The sequence below is a fragment of the Apus apus genome, chromosome 2 (genome assembly GCF_020740795.1).
Source record: "Apus apus isolate bApuApu2 chromosome 2, bApuApu2.pri.cur, whole genome shotgun sequence".
NCBI classification, from domain to species: Eukaryota; Metazoa; Chordata; class Aves; order Apodiformes; family Apodidae; genus Apus; species Apus apus.
In genome coordinates, this window is record NC_067283.1 from 104,747,277 (window position 1) to 104,768,614 (window position 21,338).

Consider the following 21,338-nt stretch of genomic DNA (forward strand, 5'->3'; position numbering starts at 1 on the left):
ACTATTTAGTAGTGACACACACTAATATTTATGTGATTTATATTTTTAGTATCTTAATCCACTTGAGGAATTTCATGCCCACAGCAGGGGGATTGAACTAGATGATCTTTAAAGGTCCCATCCAACCTGAACAATTCTAGAATTCTATGATAGATTTTTATTTCCAATTTCAAGTACTTTTTATTTTTAATGCAGTGTACATTTATTAAATAATACAGAGGAGGTTTATTAGTCTCATATATAATGTGACTGACTTACACAGTAACAAGTGAATTATTCAGTGGCTAGTGGCTATATCATAGAATGACTTGAATAGCTTCTGGTCTGTGCATTAGTAGTTCTTGACAATATGAATCTCATCAAGAAGCAATTCCTGCTATTCCTCCATTATTGCTGCTTTCAAAACATCTTGCAGAAATGAGTTCATTGTAATCTCAAGTCAATTCAAATGCACTCTTAGAATCTGCAATTTAAAGTCATTCCAGTTAATTCAGTGGAAATTAATTTTCTATTCCAGGAATCCTTCCAGGATTCATGCTGTTCTGTCAAATATATCAAACTGGAAAATGCACATGTATTTTGAGAATATAAAATTTTTCTCTGTGTAATGCTGAGCAACTGCTGAGTTCACTACAGGCAGATACTTTCAATAAAGTAAAGTTAAATGCAGAATAGCTTTCAGGTGCTTATAATTTCCTCCTAGTTTCTATATTTCTCTACTCTTCTTTTGAGTTTCAGATAGGAACTTTGTTCTGTTATCTTTACATGATGCCTTTTGTTTGTTCTTAATGCAAAATGTGGCAAAGTGGCTTTATAAATTGAAAAACTGACCATAAACAAAGAGGAATAAAATAGAAAAAAATAAAATGCTTAAGGATTTAATCTGACTTTAAACTTATCTTTTTCAGTTCAAAGTAAAGTACTTAAAGCCCTTTCCACAACATGGACAAGTTGTGCTCATTTTTTTCAGTGCATTCATTATGTATTCTAGAAAGATATTAATTTTGTAACTGAAGATGTTGAAATTAGTCCTTGATTAATATACTTTTGTGAAAAGAGAATTACTTGTTATTTCTCTATTTAGTGGCCTCTCAAAAATAAGAAATGTGACTCTGAACACAACTGCTGCTGTCGTCACCCACTCCAGCATCAAAAGTGTGATTGAAAGAACAGAGAGTTTGGCAGATGATGCATCTAGAGTTGTGAATGGCCCCTTGGATTTAGTAAGTATCAATATTAGTATTTTTAATTAACCTCTTTATCTTTCTCGTTTTGGAATATTCTTTTTTTAAAAAAAATAATTTACTGAATGCTGAGTCTTCTTGATAGAGGCATGGATAGCAGCCCATCCTACCAACTAGTGTATACTGTATCTTGAATATGTACTTCAAGGCAGTAATGGTGCCAGATTTCATGTTCTGTTTACTTTGTTTTTCTTTCCACTACAGTATCATTTTACCATATTGTATTGGGTTTTTTAATATTTAATGCATTGTTAGCTGGGCTAGATTTCATTCTCTGTGTTATATCAGTTGTCTGACATGCATTCCCGTACAACTTAAGTTTCCAAACATCTGATGTTCCCTTTTGCTTTGGAATTATTCAGCCATGCCCTTATTTGACCTTAATCTTCAGTTTCCCTCTAGGTATTCCCCACTACAATTATTTTGTTTAGTTAAGGACATTTCATAACCAGATGTATGTTTTAATCTCATCGGCTATCCTTCTGGCTCGCAAGATTTTCAGGTTGTTACTGAAACAGTAGATTAAAAAGACCTGAGCAGTCTGACCCTATTACTTTTGTTTTATTCTGTTTCCCCCCTTTTTTCTCTTTCTCCATTTCAAGACTGTAAACTGGAGGAAGGAATGGGCTTTTTTTTACAAGTGTCAAGCACATTATGCATGGAGAAATGAATGTGATGATGCATTTACATGATAGCGATCAAAACAGTTGGCATTGTTTTATGAACTTATGTTATTTCATCGAACTCTGTCTTATTAGAGCTTTATACAGCATGAATTCTTCAAGGTATTTTTCCAGGATTTCCAGTTGGAAAAATAGATTAAAAGAACACTTTAAAGACTTGAATTTTGAGATATCTCACTTGAAAGCTCTCAGTGCTGGGAATTTTGACCTGGGCCTGGAACTAGAACTACAGATGTTCCAAAAGGCAGTGCTAAATCAGCATCAATATTCAAACTAGAATTTGGTAGATTTTCTTTCAGTCTTTTTATTAACTCACAAAGAGATTCAGTGTCACTTTCTTGGAAAAATGATTACAACTTGTATTTTTATTTTTAATTTATGCTTAATAAGGTAATAAATAGAATATCCCATAAATAATGAGGATGTTCAGTAACATGAAGTTGACATCCGCTGATTTTAGGCATTTTCAGTTGAATTTCTGTTTTTCATGTGGCATCTAATGTCTTGTGTTTTTCAGCCAGAAGAGTCTCTCAGTCTTCTTGGAAAAGATGCTCTACTGCTTAGTTCCAAATTTCAGAATGAAACTAAAAATATGAAGAAAAAAAGTGATGGTCAGTTTTTTAGAGTTCAAATTTCTGCTGATACTTCTTTTTCTCGATCTCGTTTTGTGGGATTTTTAATATGGGGTCTTTCTGTGTCTAGATTTATTTTTTTTTTAGTGAGCATGAACTATGGTAAAATACTGCATATTTTTATACAATTAGGATTAATGTATTATGGACTCATGTATTTTACTTTTCTAGGTAAGAATATATTTTTTCTCTCTAAAAATGTAAAATATTTGCCTTCACTGTAGCTCATTTAACTCCAAGTAATGCTTTCTTTCATTCAGTGGTTGTTTTTCCAAATGTTGTGAATTAAATCATTAGGGATTGTGCAGTAGCTGATGAGCAAATGTCCAATTTTATCTAATAAATCATGGATTACATAGGTATGTAACATATATGAACATAGGTTCATATATTTTAATAATAAAAATTCATGCTTGTTCCTTACAGCTGAAATACTGAAACAAGCTGAACTTCATTTTTTGTCTGTAAGAAGTGCCTTTTGGCTCAGAGTACTTCTCTAAATTGCAATAACCTTTTGAGTTTTTTTGTTACTTCAATATATCAGCAAGGTATTGGAGTCTGTGCCATGGAAGTTCAGAAAAGCATTTTCAGCACAAATGATGTGGGACTAGAGGCTGGTCCTAATGGAAATTTTGGAGTAAATTGGACAGAAAGTGAATGTTTCACAGAGATAAATTGTAACTGTAAAATGCTCTTTGCTTTTAAAATGGTTTTACAAGTATATATGCATTTTATGTAATTCAGATGGACCGAATACATAAAATTTTTGTTCCTTCCCTTCTACATCCCCATTTTTAATGATAGGATACTTCAAACAGATCACAAATAGAGAAAGACACTTCTTTGACTGTCTCCTGTCACATATCACAAAAAGTGAAGAGCATCATAAAAATCTGAAGGGTTCAAAATCATGGAAGCATTTTAATTTATAGCATTTTCCTGACTATTTTTCTACCAATTCAGTGTGATGGTATTGGTTGAAAAGGATAACTTTGAATGGAACAGTGTTTACAGACACTTATCTGTGCATACTACATTCATTTTGCATTCCTGTTGGCTAAATGCTCTTTCTGTTAGAAAAACAACAACAACCAAACAAAAACAACAATTAAGTTCCATTGATTAGTAAGTGAATGCTTGTTATCCCTATGTAGGGCTTGTGTGGGATGTATGGTGTTTGCTTATTCATAGAAAAATCACAATTATTTCTTCCAACAGGCCTTTTATTTGGATTGACTGGGTTGAACAAAAAGGTAGAAAAGATACAGGAAAGTACTAATAGAATTGTTAACCAGCTTAATGATTCCTTGTTGACACTCCGAACATTGCCTGATGGTAAGTGACATTTATATTGACATTTTCCTTATTAGAGAATAGTCTAGTGCAATCACAGTAAAATCCTGTTTGCAGAGATCTAGCAATAAACTATACTGGAGACTCATTTAACCTTCTGCCTTACAAGCAATATTTTCCTTTTTTTTTTTTTTTTTTTTTTTTTTAAGTGAACTATGAATCATAACTGGGTTATCATAGAAGGTTTGTAGTCTTATTCCCATTTCACACTGCTGTAAATCAGGAAGGGCTCTGAAAGCAATATTCTTACACAGACAAGAAGAGAGTGATATCCTAGAATATTTAATCCCACATAGAGAGAAACAAATATGAAACTGTAAGGTTTTGCTTTTTTTAATAGCTTGCTTCAAAATTGTTTATACTGTGCTGTGAATCTTACCATCAGCATCTAATTGTTCTCTTGTAAATGCTGACTTCATTTGACTGATTAAAATATTCTTTCTGTGCTATTCAAAATAAAATAATTTCCTTTAAAAAGAAGTCATCGTTTTGGATAAAAGCAAGACCTACAATTTATAGAAACTAAAAGAGAACATGTATTTGAAGCTGTGAATATGAGAATCTGGAATACTTTGCCAGCCACAATAGCGTTTTCCATTTGTTTGTTTTTGTTGTGGTTGGTTTGTTGCTGTTTGGTTTTTTTGTTGTTGTTTTGGTTGTTATCAGTGATCATAGCCAAAAGTGAAGGGTGTCATAATAGACCTTCTGCCTTACCAGCTTGCTGTAGATTCAAAACTTAAGTCCCAGACTTGTGACTCTGGGTGCCAACACTCATTTGGAGAACATGGATGTATTTGTGTAATCTTGGGATAGGCATAATCAAGTTCCCATCACGGCATTCTACGTTTATGTTGTAATCAGAGCTGGCAATGAAAATAAAACATTTTTCCTAGTATTGAAATATTGGATTAATCAAGTCTTTTGATTAAAAGACTTGAGTATCTGAACTGATGAGCCTTAATTTAAGCTACTGTGAATTCTATTATTTATATATGTGTGTAATTTATTATTACATACTTCTGTGTGTGTGCATGAACTGAACTACAGTCTATAGGTCTGTCCATATCTGTATCTGCCAGCTTGGGAGCATTAACCCTGTTTTTTGTAGAGGGCCATAGCTGGGGCAATTTTCCAACTTAATAACTGAGCAGGAGGATTTACACCAGCCTTGTGGAACTCCGGTTTCACAGAAAGTAAACTTCGTGATCTATAAGCCATGGTGCATTCAATAGTTAGGCAAAGCTAGTTCACAGTTGGTGTTGGTTTGGAGCTCCTCACAGCCTGAAGAATACAAACAAAAATATAATTCTTACTAGGAAAGGAACATAAATGACAGCATTTCCCTTTTTTTTTTACTATGTCTGTAACTTATCATGCAGCCGGGCATTTGTCACTCCCACATATGTACAAAACCTGTGATTTTCTTTTTTAACCTGGGAACTGTGTTTCAGATACAAAGAAATACATGCTTGAGGTGAAAGAGCTGGCTGTGTCTGCAAACACCAGTGCTGTGGTGGGTTTAAGGCACTTTGGGGATTTCAGTCAAAAGCTGCTGAATACTTCTTCTACATTGTCCAGAGTTAATGACGCATTTAGGAAAACTAGTGAACTTATAACTGATTCATCAAAAGCTGGTAAGTTTGCTGCTTCGTTGCTCTTTAGAAATGTCACTCCTTGCAGAAGAAGTACTAATATACAATTCTAATAGGCATTAAATTTGAGTCTGGTGGACTGAAAGTTTCTTCCTAATTTAATTAAAATGTGCTAACTTCTAAAAAGACTTCTAGGAGTCACCTGGGATACCCTTAAGTATGCATATTCTTTACTGATGTTTAAGATGGCTGAAAACAAAATTATTAGAAACATGCCACCTTGGCTAAGTAATAAGCTGTGCATTTCTCTTTCAACCTAACTCAACATTTCATTTATGTTTTGGCAGCAATCACAGCTGAAAAACAAGTAAAAGAAGTTGAAGCACAAGCAACTCTCTTAATGGATAGGCTGAAACCTTTGAAAGTGCTAGAGGAGAACCTGAACAGAAATCTGTCTGAAATTAAAGAACTCATCAGCCAGGCCCGAAAGCAGGCAGCATCTGTAAGTTCCATCATCCCAGTCTTTGCTGGCTTCACTTTCATTTTTAGCAGGGAAGTTCTTTGAGATCGAGAGCCTAAAATTTACTGTCAAAAGTACCTGGTTGTAGGGTCTCCCTGAAGTCCAAGAGCACTGAATGATGCTAAAAGCATACTGGCAGGGCTTTTGATACATTTTGCAGTTTTCATTTCATGTTTCTCACTGTGTTTGTGATTTTGTCAGAACAGCAAGACAATAATTTATTTACTATTTCCTTGTGTTTCTTCTAAAAATAATGAACTACTATGTCAGAAAGCAATCACAGATATTTTGACGAGAAAGCAGTAAGTGAGGGAATGGTGCTGCCGTTCTTTTTAGGACAAGATGTTAATTTCTAAGCTTATGTTTGGGATTGGTGTGAGATGCATCCGCATAACATCAGGTATCCTTACAAATTTTTTAACAAGTGTGTTGATTCTATCAATAAATTGACTGTGTCCTGCCATGTCCTTGTGTTTCTCTTTGCAAGAAGCTGCTATGCATCCAGAATACTTTAAGACAAATAATACACGTTACTAAATCTCTGCAACCCATTTAAAGACAATAAAAAGTAATCAACTGTACTATGGACTTCATTAAAATGAGGGGAATATGAAAAGGACTTTGCACTCACTAACTTTTTGTATGCCTTCAGCTTTAGTATGGGTATGTTATTGTAAGGTTTAGGGAGGTTTTGTTTTAAGAAATAAAAGGCTTTCAGTGCTTTCTGCAAATCTCCTTAATTATATGGTTATTGCCTCTCTGTCACAGTCTACTGAAGCTTAATGAATCCAGAAAAGAGGGAGTTGTATTTTCTGAAGTGTCATAAACCACAGAAGTTCCTGGCAGGATGAAAAGAAGTATTAGCAAAATCTTATTTTCCAATTTTGAGAGTTTGTTCTGTCATTTTTTAAACTTTTACTAGAGGAGAGAAACTTTATGTATCTGTGTCTATGCACATATGCACACGCCTGCTTTATGTGTTTAGTTGTTACAGGCATATTCAATGAAGCTGATTAAGTTAAGACTTTTCTATTGTTAAAAGGAGTTTTCTGTCATTACAATTCCAAGCTCCTTGGAGTTTGGCTGAATTTAGCTCATATCAGTCCTATCACTGTACTAGATAGGTAGTGTTCAAAGACGTTAGTGGTATGACAACAGGAATATTATTTCTCTACCTAATCTTAAAGTTTAACTTGTAATGCAACAAATGCATTTTTTTAATAATCATGTAAACTGTTGTAAGACTTTGAAATAGTGAGAATTATTGCAGACTCTTACATATCTAAATTATTTTTTTCCTCTCATAGACTAGAATTTTTTTTTCCTTTTTATAAAAGGTTTTGAATTTCTGTATCTTTATTTTCTGATATTATTACAGTGACTTTTACTGTTGTATAGGCTTCTGACCCAAGTTTTATTTTTTTTTTCTCAGTAATTTGAATTTTTACATTTACTGCTAAGTACTTACTCCACAAATAGGTGCTGTGTACATTGAGACTTATTTGGATTCCCTTTCCTGCTTTCCCCCCACAGATTAAAGTCGCAGTATCAGCAGAGAGAGATTGCATTCGTGCCTACCAACCCCGAATTTCATCTTCCAATTACAATACTTTAACACTCAATGTAAAAACTGCTGAACCAGACAACGTCCTTTTCTACCTAGGCAGCAATGGAAAGGTAAGTTTCTGGTGTTACATTTACTGAAGATAATGGTAGTCAGTTGTTTTAAATGACCATGTATATGTTTTCTTCCTACTTGACATAAAACTAAATATCCAAATCAGGCCCCTTGCAGACCAAATTTCACTAGGAGTGGAAATATTTTTGTGCCTTAGACGATTCCAGAGATCCTTGAAGGTAAAGAATAAAAGCACCTGATTCCTTAGCATTGCCTCTTGGCCACGCCATGAAACTTCCCCTTCCTTTTCCCATCCTGTGCACTAACCTCATGGAGTGCAACACTCTGTGATGCTTTCACATAGCATGCTGGAGTATATCAATCAATTTGCCTGGTATCGCAGGCAAAGTACTTGAATTTGGCCCTCATGAGCATGGTGCATCCACCCACTTGAAAAGGAGTGTGTGAGGGCTCACTGTCACCTTGTCCTCTTCTTCCCTCCCTCTGTAATTCTAATAAATGCACAGCTATTAGCTCCTTGTGGTATGCTGTCATGTGATAGTACTTTTTCACAGACTGGTAGGTCACTTCACACACTTGGAAGCTTCTATATTTCGACAGGTGTGTGTACATCATATGTTTTTATGTTTCTACAAAGAAAACATTAACCTACTTGTACATAAGCTGAGGTGTTGGGTTTCATTGAAAGTAAAAACCAATGAAAGCTTTTTGGGCCTGATTTTGCTAATAGTCAGCAAGATTTTTTCAATGTTACTTTTTAAAAAATACAAAGCATAAACTGAACTTTTCATGCCATGTGTTAGAATTAGCCCTGCTGTTTTTCAGGCAGACTTCCTTGCAGTGGAGATGCGACGTGGTAAGGTAGCTCTTCTTTGGGATTTGGGCTCTGGATCAGCAAGAGTGGAATACCCTGATTTTCAAATTGACAACAACAAATGGCACAGGATACATGCAACCAGGTAATTAAAATGAGAATGGCAAAAATGTTAGACAGGAAAACTTATTGATGTTATTATTATTATTAAATGAGATGGTTGTATTGTAGAAATGTCCAGCTACTTAGTGAGTGAACTTGGCATAAGCAACATAAACCATCTGAATTTTCCAGTGACAAGATTTTACTTGGCCTTAAAAAGAGAAGCTGATAGAATGTCTTGATTAAGCCTGGTGATTTCTAAAATTTGTATTTGTACTTGACAGGTTTGGAAAAACAGGTACACTCAGCGTAGAGGAAATGAACTCCAATCAGAAACCTTCACCTAAATCTGCAACCTCTCCAGGAACAGCCAGCATACTGGATGTTAACAAATCAACCTTAATGTTTATCGGAGGACTTGGAGGGCAAATCAAGGTTAAATTTGTAGATCAGCATTCTGCAAAATGTTTTTATAATGGTTGAAATACATTTTTTACTTAGAAATAATTGCATTAATTGGTTACTTCATCAAGAAATGCCAGGTACTCTGAACACTAGGCAAAGATGCTGTGAGGATGTTCTGGTATCCTAAAGTACATTTTCCCTGGAAATTTTCATAGTTAAGCGGGACGGGATGTTGTGCATGCATGACACACAGACATTACACAAATAATTTGTTTTTAGTTTCCATCTTCCATGGCTTCTTTTAGTTTGCCATTGTTATTCATACCAAGACGGATGTAAGAACATCAAGGACAAGTTATTTCACTTTTACTTGCTGCGAAACTAACCTATTATGATTTAAATGATAATTGTTAATAGTTATGCTAAAACACATTGAGTTTTTATTATTATTTGTATCTAACAAAGTTAAAGTTCAAGGAAAACAAGAAAAAATTGGGCTGCATAATTTTCAGAGTACTTAACATTGATTTTATTTATGATGTATTGCTTGTCTTTCAGAAATCACCTGCTGTTAAGGTGACCCATTTTAAAGGGTGCATGGGAGAGGCATCTCTGAATGGCAAATCTATTGGTCTTTGGAACTACATAGAAAGGGAAGGCAAGTGCAGTGGCTGTTTTGGAAGGTATTTTGTCTCATTCTTTGTTGCAATACATTTGGAGTAATTTACATCAGTAATATATATATTTCTGTGTTAGCTAAAAATAATGAACTCGGACAAATTGCAGTGTTTCATTGTTCATTAACTTACAGTTCTGAACATGCTACTCTGAATGTGCTAGTGGTGTAAAATTATTTCATTGTATGGAATTGTATCACTTCTTAATTATTTTTTCAGAGCAGTTCTATTGCTGTGGTCTATTTTGTGCATTGAAAGTAGGGACTACCAGAGAACAAAACTATTTTGAAATATTTCCTTACAGTAATTTCCAGCAAGACAAGTTTATTCTTTCCTAGGATATGAAACAGTATAAAGCACTCCTATATAAAAGAAATCCATAGCAAAACTGTAGCCACTGAGCTTGCTACTATTCTTGTAGTAATTTTGAAATGGGCTTGCATACTGTAATATTTTTATATTTAAGGAATCAAAACCAAATATACATTACCATGTTCCCTTTTCCAGAATGTTTCATGTAGAAACAGCAGAGGGTGCTGCTTGATTGCATGAGACAGTTTTTACAAGTATGACATGGCAGGGAAAGGGGCTACTAGAACATTCATTGTAAGTGCAATTATGCAAAGCATTTTGGTAAATAGATAAAATGTTTTAAGTAAGAGGGTGTATGCTGGTAACAATCATGTTTTCCCTTAAGAAATAATTGGAGTTTTTTTCATATATCAGTAGAGAACTTTTTTTGTCTTGTATACGTATTTCCCCAAAGCTAAGTCATGTACTGTGAGATTTGTAATTAAAGTTTCCTTTGGCTGGAATTATTCATAACATCAAGATTCAATCTCTTTCCACACTTTCTAGTTGTACTGCCTGGGAGCTACACCAACGGATGTAATTTTTCTTGTATTTTTTATAGAAATGCCTGGAAAAGAGCAAATCTGCATCAAACATTTTTAAGTCTGATTTCTCTTTTGTAGCCCACAGGATGAGGATACTTCATTCCATTTTGATGGCAGTGGATACTCAGTTGTGGAAAAGGCACTCCGCTCAACAGTGACCCAGATAATAATATTTTTCAGTACCTTTTCACCTAATGGGCTGCTTCTGTATCTTGCTTCAAATGGCACTGTAAGAAAATGGATCAGATTCTTAGGCTGAAAAAAAACCTATGCTTAGACCACTTGATATTTTCTTGCTTTCTTTGTTATTTTTCAGCTTATGTGTATTAAAACAAGTTATTAACTTTGTATATATTATCACCTGTGATTAAAATTGTAACTCAGAGAAATAAAGACAGGAGCTCTAGAGATAAGTCTTTAGAGCAAATATTCACATATACTATGGGTAAAATTAAGCAATTAAATGAATTCTTCATAATTTGTTTTAATTCCAGATTCTAAAATGAATGATAATTTAACTAAAGGCAAGAAAAATAAATGGTAGGGACAGCAAACTACTTTTGTTCAATTGGAGGAACTTCTGCAGAACGTAAAATATCTTGGAACGGAGCTTGCAGAAGGACTATGTAATATTGAATAGGCATCTTCAATTAACCCATAAGATGGGAATTCAGTAGGCTGAATAAATTAAATAAAGTTCCCTGCAACAACAATATAAGCTAGACCTATTTCCAGACCTTGATTATCATGTCATGCAATTTACCACATACTTAGCTGCTGGCTTTTTTTTCCTGGAGGACAAAGCTTTATTTAGATATATGTTGTTTCAGAGTCATAGAATCATAGAATGGTTTGAATTGGAAGGGACCTTAAAGATCATCTAGTTCCAACCCCCTGCACGGTCAGGGACACCTCCCACGAGATCAGGTTGCTCAGGGGCCCATCCAGCTTGGCCTTGAACATTTCCACGGGTGGGGTTTCCACAGCTTCCTTCGGCAACCTGTTGCAGTGTCTCACTACCATCACACTAGAGAATTTCCTCCTTATGTCTAACCTAAATCTCCCCTCTTCCAGTTTTGATCCATTACCCCTTGCCCTCTCACTACAAGCCCCTGAAAAAAGTCCCTCTCCAGCTTCCCAGTAGGCCCCCTCAGGTACTGGAAGGCTGCTGTAAGGTCTCCCCAGAGCCTTCTTTTCTCCAGGCTGAACAGCCCCAACTCTCTCAGCCTGTCTTCATAGGTGAGCTGCTCCAGCCCTTTATCTTTGTGGCCCTTCCCTGGACTTTCTGCATGAGCTCCATGTCCTTCTGCTTTGTTGTGTACTCACTGCCTGAATACATTGATACCTGACTTAAATTTTACAGTTCGGTGAGGGCACTTTTAATACAATTCAGAAAGTCTTTTTTTACTGTATGAAGGACCTCTTTGCTTCTTGCAGAAAAAAACATTGCTGTCTTTGATCATTATCCCAGCAGTCAAATCAAATTACTCTCAGCTTCATAAAAATCAAACAAAACCCAAACAAACAATTGTGACATTTGTTATTTAAACCTTCCTCAGCTGGGTAATCAAACCTAATGATGCATAGAACTAAAAAACAACAAAATAAAAAGGCATCCTTGTGAGGTACATGTAACCTAATTTTCCTAAGCATAGCAAAAATAAGTGTCTTGGGCCTAACAAATAGCCTAGGTACAAGAGTTACCAAAACTTTTTCACACAGTAGCCCAAACATGCCAAGGATACATTCTTTTGGAAGATTTTATTTCCGGGAATTTATTTTGTTCTTTGTTTTTTGTTTTCCACCCAGAGAGATTTCTTGTCCCTTGAGCTTGTTGATGGCAAAGTGAGACTGACTGTTGATCTAGGTTCAGGACCTCTTGCTCTTACAACAGAAAATCGTTACAACAATGGAACATGGTATAAAATTTCATTTAGTCGGAACAAGAAACAAGGTAAGCTACAGACTGAAAGAAACAAGTGTCTGCACATTTACAAACACAAATATCTAAACCACAGGGAACATAACTGCAACCAAATTTGGTCAATTCCAGTGCAGTTGCTTTAGCAGCCACACCTAGGTGACCTTGCTTTTAGGACAGCAGTGTAAATCTTGTGCTTGGGTTGGCACATATTTTAAAGAGCAGAAGCAATAGTATTTAGGGAACGAAAGACCCTTTTCCAAGTTTATGTATCAGGGATCCTGTTTTCTGTGGTTTAATAGGACCTAGTAGAACAGTATTTAGGGCCTAAATTTGGGAAGTAATTAACTACAAATAATAACTTGTAACTATAACATATTTTTTTCTGTAGATACCCTCAGATTTGATTTTGTCAGAGAAAATGAAGAAGATTAACAGAATAGCTGGAAGTACAGTAAAATATTCATTCTAAAAATAAGATTGTCAATGAATATTTGAGTCAATGAATACATTTTCCTTTATTAGAGACAAGCTTGCCAAAATAGCAGAATGTGTATTTATGTTCCTTCTCCACATCTTTGCTCTCTTTTCTTTGCAGGAAATTTGGCAGTCATGGATGCATATAACCTTAATTATAAAGAAACCAAGCAAGGAGAATCTCCTGGAGTTGCCTCAGACCTGAACCGCTCTGATAAGGACCCAATCTTCATTGGTGGGCTGCCAAGATCAAGGACAGTGAGGTAAAGTGTCCTCTTGCTTTTCCCCCTTTACTGAGACTCTTGGAAGTAGAGGGAAAGACTTTAGCAAACTGCTATTTCCACTGAAATTAGTGAAAACCAGTGAGGTCTGAAGGCTTCTTTATGACCCTGTATACCACAAAATTGTCTGTCCTTTGCCTTCAAACTACAATATGGTGCTTTTCAATGGTAGGTCTGATAGTGCAGTTTAGATCAGAAACAAGCTTCTGTTTTTCCCCTCCATGGGTGATTTCCACTACTGCAGCTGTTAAGCACTGCTGCCTGGAATGATGCACCTTTGATCCCTACCTGTGCAAACCAGCTGGCATTTATGGGCAAAACTGCACTTCAGGATTAAATTCTACTTCAGAAAAAAATTCTTATAATTCAGTTCTGAAATTTGGAACAGAGGAAAAGCAATTGTGAACAGATCAAAAAAACCCCATATGTATACACCTATATATACACACATATTTTTTAGCATGTGTTTAGTTTATACTTTTGTATTGCACATCCCTGCTGAACTCTTAGAGTCACATTTCTTCCAGTGGCTTCACTTTGAAAGGATACACACAGCAAAAGAAAAATCTAATTAAACTCTCTGTGTGCTCTTGACAATAAGGTAAATTCTAGGAAAATACTGGTCTCTGTGCAGTTATTGCAGAGATGCAGACTTGTTAATCTGAGCTGGCATAGCATCCTCTAAGGGATCCTGGCAGACTTAAAACTGGAATGAAATTAGGCATTCTCCAGACTTGAGAAATGAAAAAGCACTGCTAGGTAGTAGAGCACTACAGTTACCCTTTCACACAAAAGCCATTACATTTCAGCTGAAGATTTATCTTAAGGTTTTGGAAAATGACCCGGCCTGGCAATGCAGCACTAGACATTTGTATTTTTCCATCTGGGAACAATGTTATCTGACGCTCTTAAGGAGCAGAATTATCATCTGCTAAGAGTAAAATTCAAATGACCCCTTATTCATTTACACTGGACTGATGGCATTCTTTAAAACAGATCTCTTTTTCTTACTGAAGAGAACTTACTCTTTTTTCTCAGGAGATTCCCTATACTACTCCTCCGGAAAAAAAAAAAAAAAAAAAAGCTTTGTTTTGTATTTCAGGAAAGGTCTTAATAGTAGAATGTATGTGGGATGCATCAAGAATCTGGAAATATCCCGTTCAACATTTGACTTGCTTAGAAATTCATATGGAGTAAGAAAAGGCTGTGTGTTGGAGGTAGGAGACTTTTAGGTTTTTTGACCTTTCTTTGTTGTTCTTGAACAATGAATAGTAAAGTTTGGGAAAGAATATAGTGAGTTGAAATGGGTTTATCTTGAAAAATTAAATAATCTAATCTAGACACTGGGTGCTAGGTAGGGACAATGTCAGTAATTATTTCTCTTCCTCATAAAATAGCCTATTCATAGCGTGACCATCTTGAACAACGGATACATTGAGTTGGTACCTAAGTCCTTGAGCCCAGAATCAGAACTGATGGCAACTTTTGCTACAAAGAACAGCAGTGGCATCATCCTTGCTGGACTCAGCAGGGGACTGGAAAAGCGACGTCGTAGACAAGCACATTTGGTAAGTACTGAAAACAAGGATGTTTTTAGTTTTGTTTTTGCCATTTTTGGATGGTGGCGGTGGTGTAAAAAAGCTCCTGCATTTTAACCTGAATTTTTATCATGAGTAGAGAAATGTACAGCTTTCATCTTCTCTTTTAGAAGGCTTTGCACTCTGAGAGGTACCCATACATGCCTACTAGTCTTGGAGTTTCATTTAAATGTTTGTTTATAACAAAACTGGAGCTGAATTTTTCCAAAGTGTGTTCTATTTAAGCAATGAATGAGTGATAAGAAATTGAGTTACAGTAAAAAATTAATCTTCTGGTTAAATCCACAGCCCTTCTTTTCCATCATGCTGATTGATGGTCATCTTGCAGTGCATGTTAATGCTGGAGATAGAGGAAGTACTAGAAAAGTACTTCTTCAGTCTGCTAATGGAACATACAGTGATGGACAAGAACACTCTGTCATCTTAATCCGCAATAAGAGGTACATGTGACTGCAAACAGCACTCCCTGGTCTAGTTATTGTATGTTGTTGTCAGTTCACTGTGCTCTCTGGGGAACTCCCTTTGCTAGCTCATTTAGTGGAATAACCAGGGCTGTGTTTCTCTTCTGTGGAGGTGTTCTGATTTACATGTTAATTGTATATGGCATACAGCCACTGATGAAGTTGTAGTTAAAAGCTCTCAAAATCTCTAGACAGCTCGGGCCACTGAAGTGTACTAAACAGCATTAAAATAAAATAGAGCTATCGAAATAATTTAGAAATATATCTATTTTATACCCCCTATTTTTTAAAAGGGAAAAAAGTAAGACCCAGGGAACTACAGGCTGGTCAGTATTACCTCTGTGCTTGGAGAGATCATGGAACAGATCCTCCTGGAAAATCTGCTAAGGCATATGGAAAACAAGGAGGTGATTGGTGACAGCCAACATGGGTTCACTAAGGGCAAATCATGCCTGACCAGTTTGGTGGCCTTCTACAACAAGGCTACAGAGATGGTGGATGGTGGCAGAGCAACTGATGCCATCTGCCTGGATTTGTGCAAGGTGTTTCACACTGTCCCACATGACATCCTGGTCTCCAAACTGACAAGACACGGATTTGACAGGTGGACCACTCAGTGGATAAATAATTGGCTGGATGGCTGCACCCAGAGACTTGTAGTCAATGGTTCAGTGTCCAAGTGGAAACAAATGATGAGTGGTGTCCCTTGGGTCAGTATTGGGACCAGTGCTGTTCAATATCTTTGTTGCAGACATGGGCAGTGAGATTGAGTGTATCCTCAGCATGTTTGCTGATAATACCAAGCTGTGTGCTGTGGTTGACACCTAAGAAGGAAGGGATGCCATCCAGAGGGACCTTGACAGGCTGGAGAGGTGGGCCCGTGCCAGCCTCATGAAGTTCAACAAGGCCAAGTGCAAGGTCCTGCATCTGAGTCGGTGCAAACCCAGGCACAAATACAGGCTTGGGGGAGAATGGCTAGAGAGCAGTCCTGAGGAAAAGGACTTGGGGGTGGTGGTAGATGAGAAGCTTGACATGAGCCTCCAGTGTGCACTGGAGCCCAGAGAGCAACTGCATCCTGGGCTGCATCAAAAGAAGTGTGGCCAGCAGGGCCAGGGAGGTGATTCTGCCCCTCTACTCTGCTCTGGTGAGGTTGCACTTGGAGTACTGCATACAGCTCTGGAGACCTCAGCACGGGAAAGACATGGAGGTATTGGAGAAGGTCCAGAGAAGGGCCACAAAGATGATCAAAGAGCTGGAGCACCTCTGCTATAAAGACAGGCTAAGAGAGTTCGGGTATTCAGTCTGGAGAAGAGAAGGCTCCAGGGAGACCTTACAGCAGCCTTCCAGTGCCTGAAGGGGCCTACGGGAAAGCTGGGGAGGGACTTTTCTCTAGAGAGGGCAGATAGGAGAAGGGGTAATAGTTTTAAACTGAGAGAGAGGGAAGATTTAGGTTAGACATCAGGAAGAAATTCTTCACCATGAGGGTAGTAAGGGACTGGCATAGTTTGCCCAGAGAGGTTGTTGATGCCCCTTCTCTGGATGTGTTACAGCCAAGTTGGATGAGGCTTTGTGCAGCCTGGTCTAGTGTGAGGTGTCCCTGCTCACACAAGGGAGGTTGGAACCTGATGATCTTTGAGGTCCTTTCCGACCTTAACCATTCCATGATTCTATCAAAATAATTTATAAAGACATTTGGCAAAACTCTACATGATAAAAATTAAAATTAAAAATGTTAAAAAGGTCATCTAGTTTTAAGACACAGAAGGCATTATAAAAGTGATGGAATCTGTATTTCTTACAACAGGACATTTTTGAGGCTGAAGGGAATGCTTTTCATTTGAAAATTATTTCTAAGGTCATTGTTGAATGTTTTCCCTACTTTATCTTTTTCAGGATCATAACTGTACAGGTGGATGAAAGTAACCCTGCAGAACTGAGGCTTGGTTCATCAGCAGAAATGAGTCCCATGAATATTTCAAATTTCTATGCTGGTGGCATTCCAGCAGGAGAGGGCATCTTAGGTCTAAAAATGGCTGGCTCCTTTCAAGGCTGTATCAGCAATCTTATTTTTAACAAGGAGTAAGTTAGAGGAATAACTGCCCTGTTTTGGAAAATTGTGTATAGTAATTATTAATTGCAGTTTGTAATCTTTTCATGGCATCCATTTGCTTGGTTTTTAACGTAACAGAAGCATGATACTGATGATCTGGGTAGCATCTCACATAAGAGGCAGAAAATTGGTATCAGTAGGTATGTTTTCATATAGCATAAAAAATGTCTTTAATGTGTACAGAGACACTGCACAAAAGGCAGGTTTCTCTTCTATAGTTTCATCTGTATTCACTGACAGGATAGTTTTCCAAGCGTGTCATCTATTAGTACAGTTATGTGGTCACATATATTTGCTACTTTCTCAATCTTCTTGCCTCAGCATGCCACTTCTTTCCCTTTTCCCTGTTACTATTGAAAGACCCTGTAAAATACTCTCCTTGTGCTTGGGAAATGTAGGGATTTGAGTTTTCACCTCTTAAAATGTAGTTTTTTTAAAAACACAGGCTTTTGTATTTCACCACTTCCATGAAGTATGAACATGTGGATATGAACAGCTGCTTTTTGTCAGAGAAGCCTAAACCAGCCACAGAGCCAGAAGACACTAAGATTCAACCTGGACTTCAGGCTTTACCAGTTCCACAGAGGTCTCTTACAGACACAAAAAAAGTATGTATTAGAGCAAAGCTCTACTGACTCTTAGGAAAGCGTTCAACAGCAATATGCTTTTTAGCTTTGTGGAGAATTTTCCAAGTATGGACTGTGTAGATTTGCTTCTTCAATGATGTGAAATGGTTCAATGAAGGTGGATTTGAAAATATTATTTTTATAGAAAAACTGTGATATAAACCTTTGTAGCAGCCTGTTTGTCTTTTACAAGGGAAATGTAGTTAGGTTTGTCATTATTCAGGCAGCAACACTAAAAAAAGAAAAGAAAAAGTGCAGTGATAATCCCCCAGCAGAAGCACTTGACAGTAACTATTATCTTTAGTGTGTTCCTGCCAAAGTGGCTGTGATATTTGCGTTAGCTGTGCAATTCAGCATTCATGCTTTCCTGGTCACACACATGCAGTCTCTGCTTTGTTAAAGAGCAGGCACAAACCATTCCAGAGAGACAGAGAGTGTCTGAAAGCAGCTTCTATGGCACCTGTGTCCTCTCTCACAGTCCCTGTTCCCAAGAGAGAAGGTAGCTTTACTTTTCGTCTTCTGCAGCTACACATCTTTATAATTAACTGCTTCCAAAGCATTCTGAAATAATTTGTCTGTGCCAACAGAAAGTGGGATTTTATGTATTTCATACAACTGGGCCTATAAAAAGAAATAAGTTGTCCTTCTTAGAGCTAAAGTATAGCTCTGGATCCTACTCTGCTATTCAATTTCCATCTCCCAAACCATTACAAAAATGTACATCCTCACCAAATGGGAAAATATTTCTAGCAAGTCCATGAGATTATCACACTGAAATTGTACTCTGTCTTCTAGCATTTGTTATCAAAAGGGCTATCAATTAGACTAAAGGTGAATTAATACTTCTAAAACTAAAAACATTTCTCCGTAGAAAAAAAAAAACAGTGCTGTCCATGAGACATAGCTTAATCATTAGAACTAGTTCTTTTTGAGCTTAAAGGTGACTCAGAGTGATTGGGAGTTGAGCTAACTGATGTTGCTGTATATTTTGTGGTTATCATGTAGCTCAGTTTTGTTTCTTACAAAGTTCTGTATAGGCACATTGCCATTCAGCACTTGTTGGCCAGCACCTGATATTATTCTTAATAAAGTCTTTTGATTAACAGGTAGTTTGTGCAAAAGATGAGCTGCCTGATCATGTTCAGGGTGCCCATCAGTTTGGTCTTGCCAAAGGCAGCCACTTGACACTGCTCTTCAATCAGTCTGCTGTCAGGAAGAAGTGAGTATATCCTGAATCACACATGCACTTAGTGTGTTACCTCGTATGAGCTACAAGAAGTGCAATGATGGGTTTAATGAATTACCAGCTTTGAACATGAGGTTAACTCATGGTCAGAGTTCTGCATATTTTTTTCCCCTCAGGCTTAAGGGCCTTCTATATGTATTTTGATTTTTGTTTCCCATACACAGAGCTCAGCTGGTCCCTGTCCTTTTGACTGATGCAGATAATGCCTCACCCTCTCCTCTGAATTTTCATTTTCTGCAATTACACCTTCCATGTGTGCTTCACTCCCCAGTTCACTGAAGGAGCTAAAACTACGAAGAAGAATCAGCCTGTTGAGACGATGTGTGATAGCCTTCCTCTCTGCCACTCACATTTGTCTGAGTGGCTTCTGACAAGGTCCTCAAAACACAGCCTGCAAACTACTTGCATATGCTTCTTTCAACTCAGGAAGCCTCTGCAGGCACTGAGAAAAGAGCCTTTTTAGCTTCTAGCCCTTCAGTTGTAACTATTGAACATAAGGACATTGCAGAGGATTGATGCTATGTAGCCCAGACCTAGAGTTTCTGTAATAAATGGCTCAATCAGCTCCTCTACCTTTTAAGCCTCCCCCTTTTCTCAGTCTGTTCATTAGATCCCAGCAAGCCTGGCTAATACTAATGGATGCCATAACATTATCCTGGAATTTGTTCCTTCCTTGGGCAATAGGCAAGCCTGCAGTCACAAACAGCTGAGCCTGTCCCTCTTAAAGCCCAGCTCACTCTGTGACAAACACTTTTTCTGTCTCTTGGCAAGTATGGTGCTGATTTCTATTATGAAATGCATTATACATCATGCTTTCTTAGGATCAACGCAAATACTACTTTTCTGGCCTTTGTAATAATAAATTTTCTGTCATTATAATAAATTGGTTGAGGCTGTTCTCTGCCTTTTTATCAATTTAGAAGATGTATCTTTCACTAACACTGAATTTTTATTGTCTAGACTTTCTGTCCAGCTGAATCTCAGAACCTTTGCCTCCAGTGGTCTAATTTACTACATGGCTCACCAGAACCAGGTTGATTATGCAGCCCTACAACTTCATGGGGGACAGCTCTATTTCTCATTTGATCTAGGCAAAGGAAAAACAGTAGCTTTTCACCCTGCTGTTATCAGTGATGGAAAATGGCATACAGTAAGTAGTCTCCAGTCTCGTCCTCCATTTTTCTCTTTCCTGGAGTTACTGGGATGGCTTTTCCTTGCCTTTCCTGTACACTTTGTGTTGCAAAGTCAAAAAGGTTTTAACCCAACCACAAAACAATTCATACCTTGTCTTTGAGCTTCCTTTTAAAATTCTTATTAATTATGCATCAATTCCAGCATCCAAATATTATCAAATATCTCAGATTATTAGAAATAAAATAGTTAAACTATGTACTAACGGTCCTCTTCACTAGAGAAGAACCCAACAGAGAGGTCTAGAAACTCTGACTTTTTCCAAAGAGAACTTTCTATAAACTGTCTTACTGAAAACCTGCAGCTAGAGTGTGTAACAGGACGGAAGAGGTGGGTGGGTTGCACAGTCTGCTTTCTTCCACTTATCACTTAATACCTGAGCATATCATAGCACCTAGTGCTGACAGGGAAGTACTCTAACCTTTCCTCAACTGATGCAACATGAGAAAGGTACACATTTGGAATGGAGGCTGGAGCGGGGAGGCCTTGGCGTGAGCAGAGTTTGACGAGAAATCATGGCTTCAGCTTTCAGGTGTCACTTAGCATTCAGGCTCTTCTGTACACAGACTCTGTGTCAGCCTCTATTGGCCCAGTTCCTCTGAGCAACCTTCTTGCTGCTGGCTGCCTTTCTTAATGAGAAATCACTGATGTGTGCATGAGTTTTAAAAGCAGCTATGACCATGTTACTTAAGGCAGGTGAGGATGACAGTATTCATAGTGTTAAGGTTCCATTCTCTTATCTATATGTTAAGTCTTAACTCTAGGAAGGGGCTTCTCTTGGGCAAAGTGATTGATGATACAAAGATGCCACCTTTTCTAGGTACCTTGGGAATCAGCAGAGTGTAATTTTTTTCTTTATATACGTGACCA

The 21,338-nt window shown here is 37.3% G+C and overlaps 1 protein-coding gene across 1 annotated transcript in view; it reads left to right on the plus strand.

Annotated features, from left to right (window-relative positions):
* Nucleotides 1-21,338, plus strand: part of LAMA1 (laminin subunit alpha 1) — a 78,893-nt gene that overhangs the window by 51,039 nt on the left and 6,516 nt on the right. The window contains exons 39-57 of the mRNA XM_051610269.1: nt 1,085-1,223; nt 2,445-2,538; nt 3,778-3,894; nt 5,364-5,546; nt 5,852-6,006; nt 7,558-7,701; nt 8,489-8,622; nt 8,864-9,014; nt 9,543-9,667; nt 10,636-10,786; nt 12,367-12,511; nt 13,077-13,218; nt 14,339-14,453; nt 14,634-14,804; nt 15,123-15,274; nt 17,189-17,374; nt 17,851-18,013; nt 19,138-19,250; nt 20,238-20,427. Of these exons, the coding sequence (XP_051466229.1) occupies nt 1,085-1,223; nt 2,445-2,538; nt 3,778-3,894; nt 5,364-5,546; nt 5,852-6,006; nt 7,558-7,701; nt 8,489-8,622; nt 8,864-9,014; nt 9,543-9,667; nt 10,636-10,786; nt 12,367-12,511; nt 13,077-13,218; nt 14,339-14,453; nt 14,634-14,804; nt 15,123-15,274; nt 17,189-17,374; nt 17,851-18,013; nt 19,138-19,250; nt 20,238-20,427 (2,770 nt within the window). The remainder of the gene's footprint in view (nt 1-1,084; nt 1,224-2,444; nt 2,539-3,777; nt 3,895-5,363; nt 5,547-5,851; nt 6,007-7,557; nt 7,702-8,488; nt 8,623-8,863; nt 9,015-9,542; nt 9,668-10,635; nt 10,787-12,366; nt 12,512-13,076; nt 13,219-14,338; nt 14,454-14,633; nt 14,805-15,122; nt 15,275-17,188; nt 17,375-17,850; nt 18,014-19,137; nt 19,251-20,237; nt 20,428-21,338) is intronic.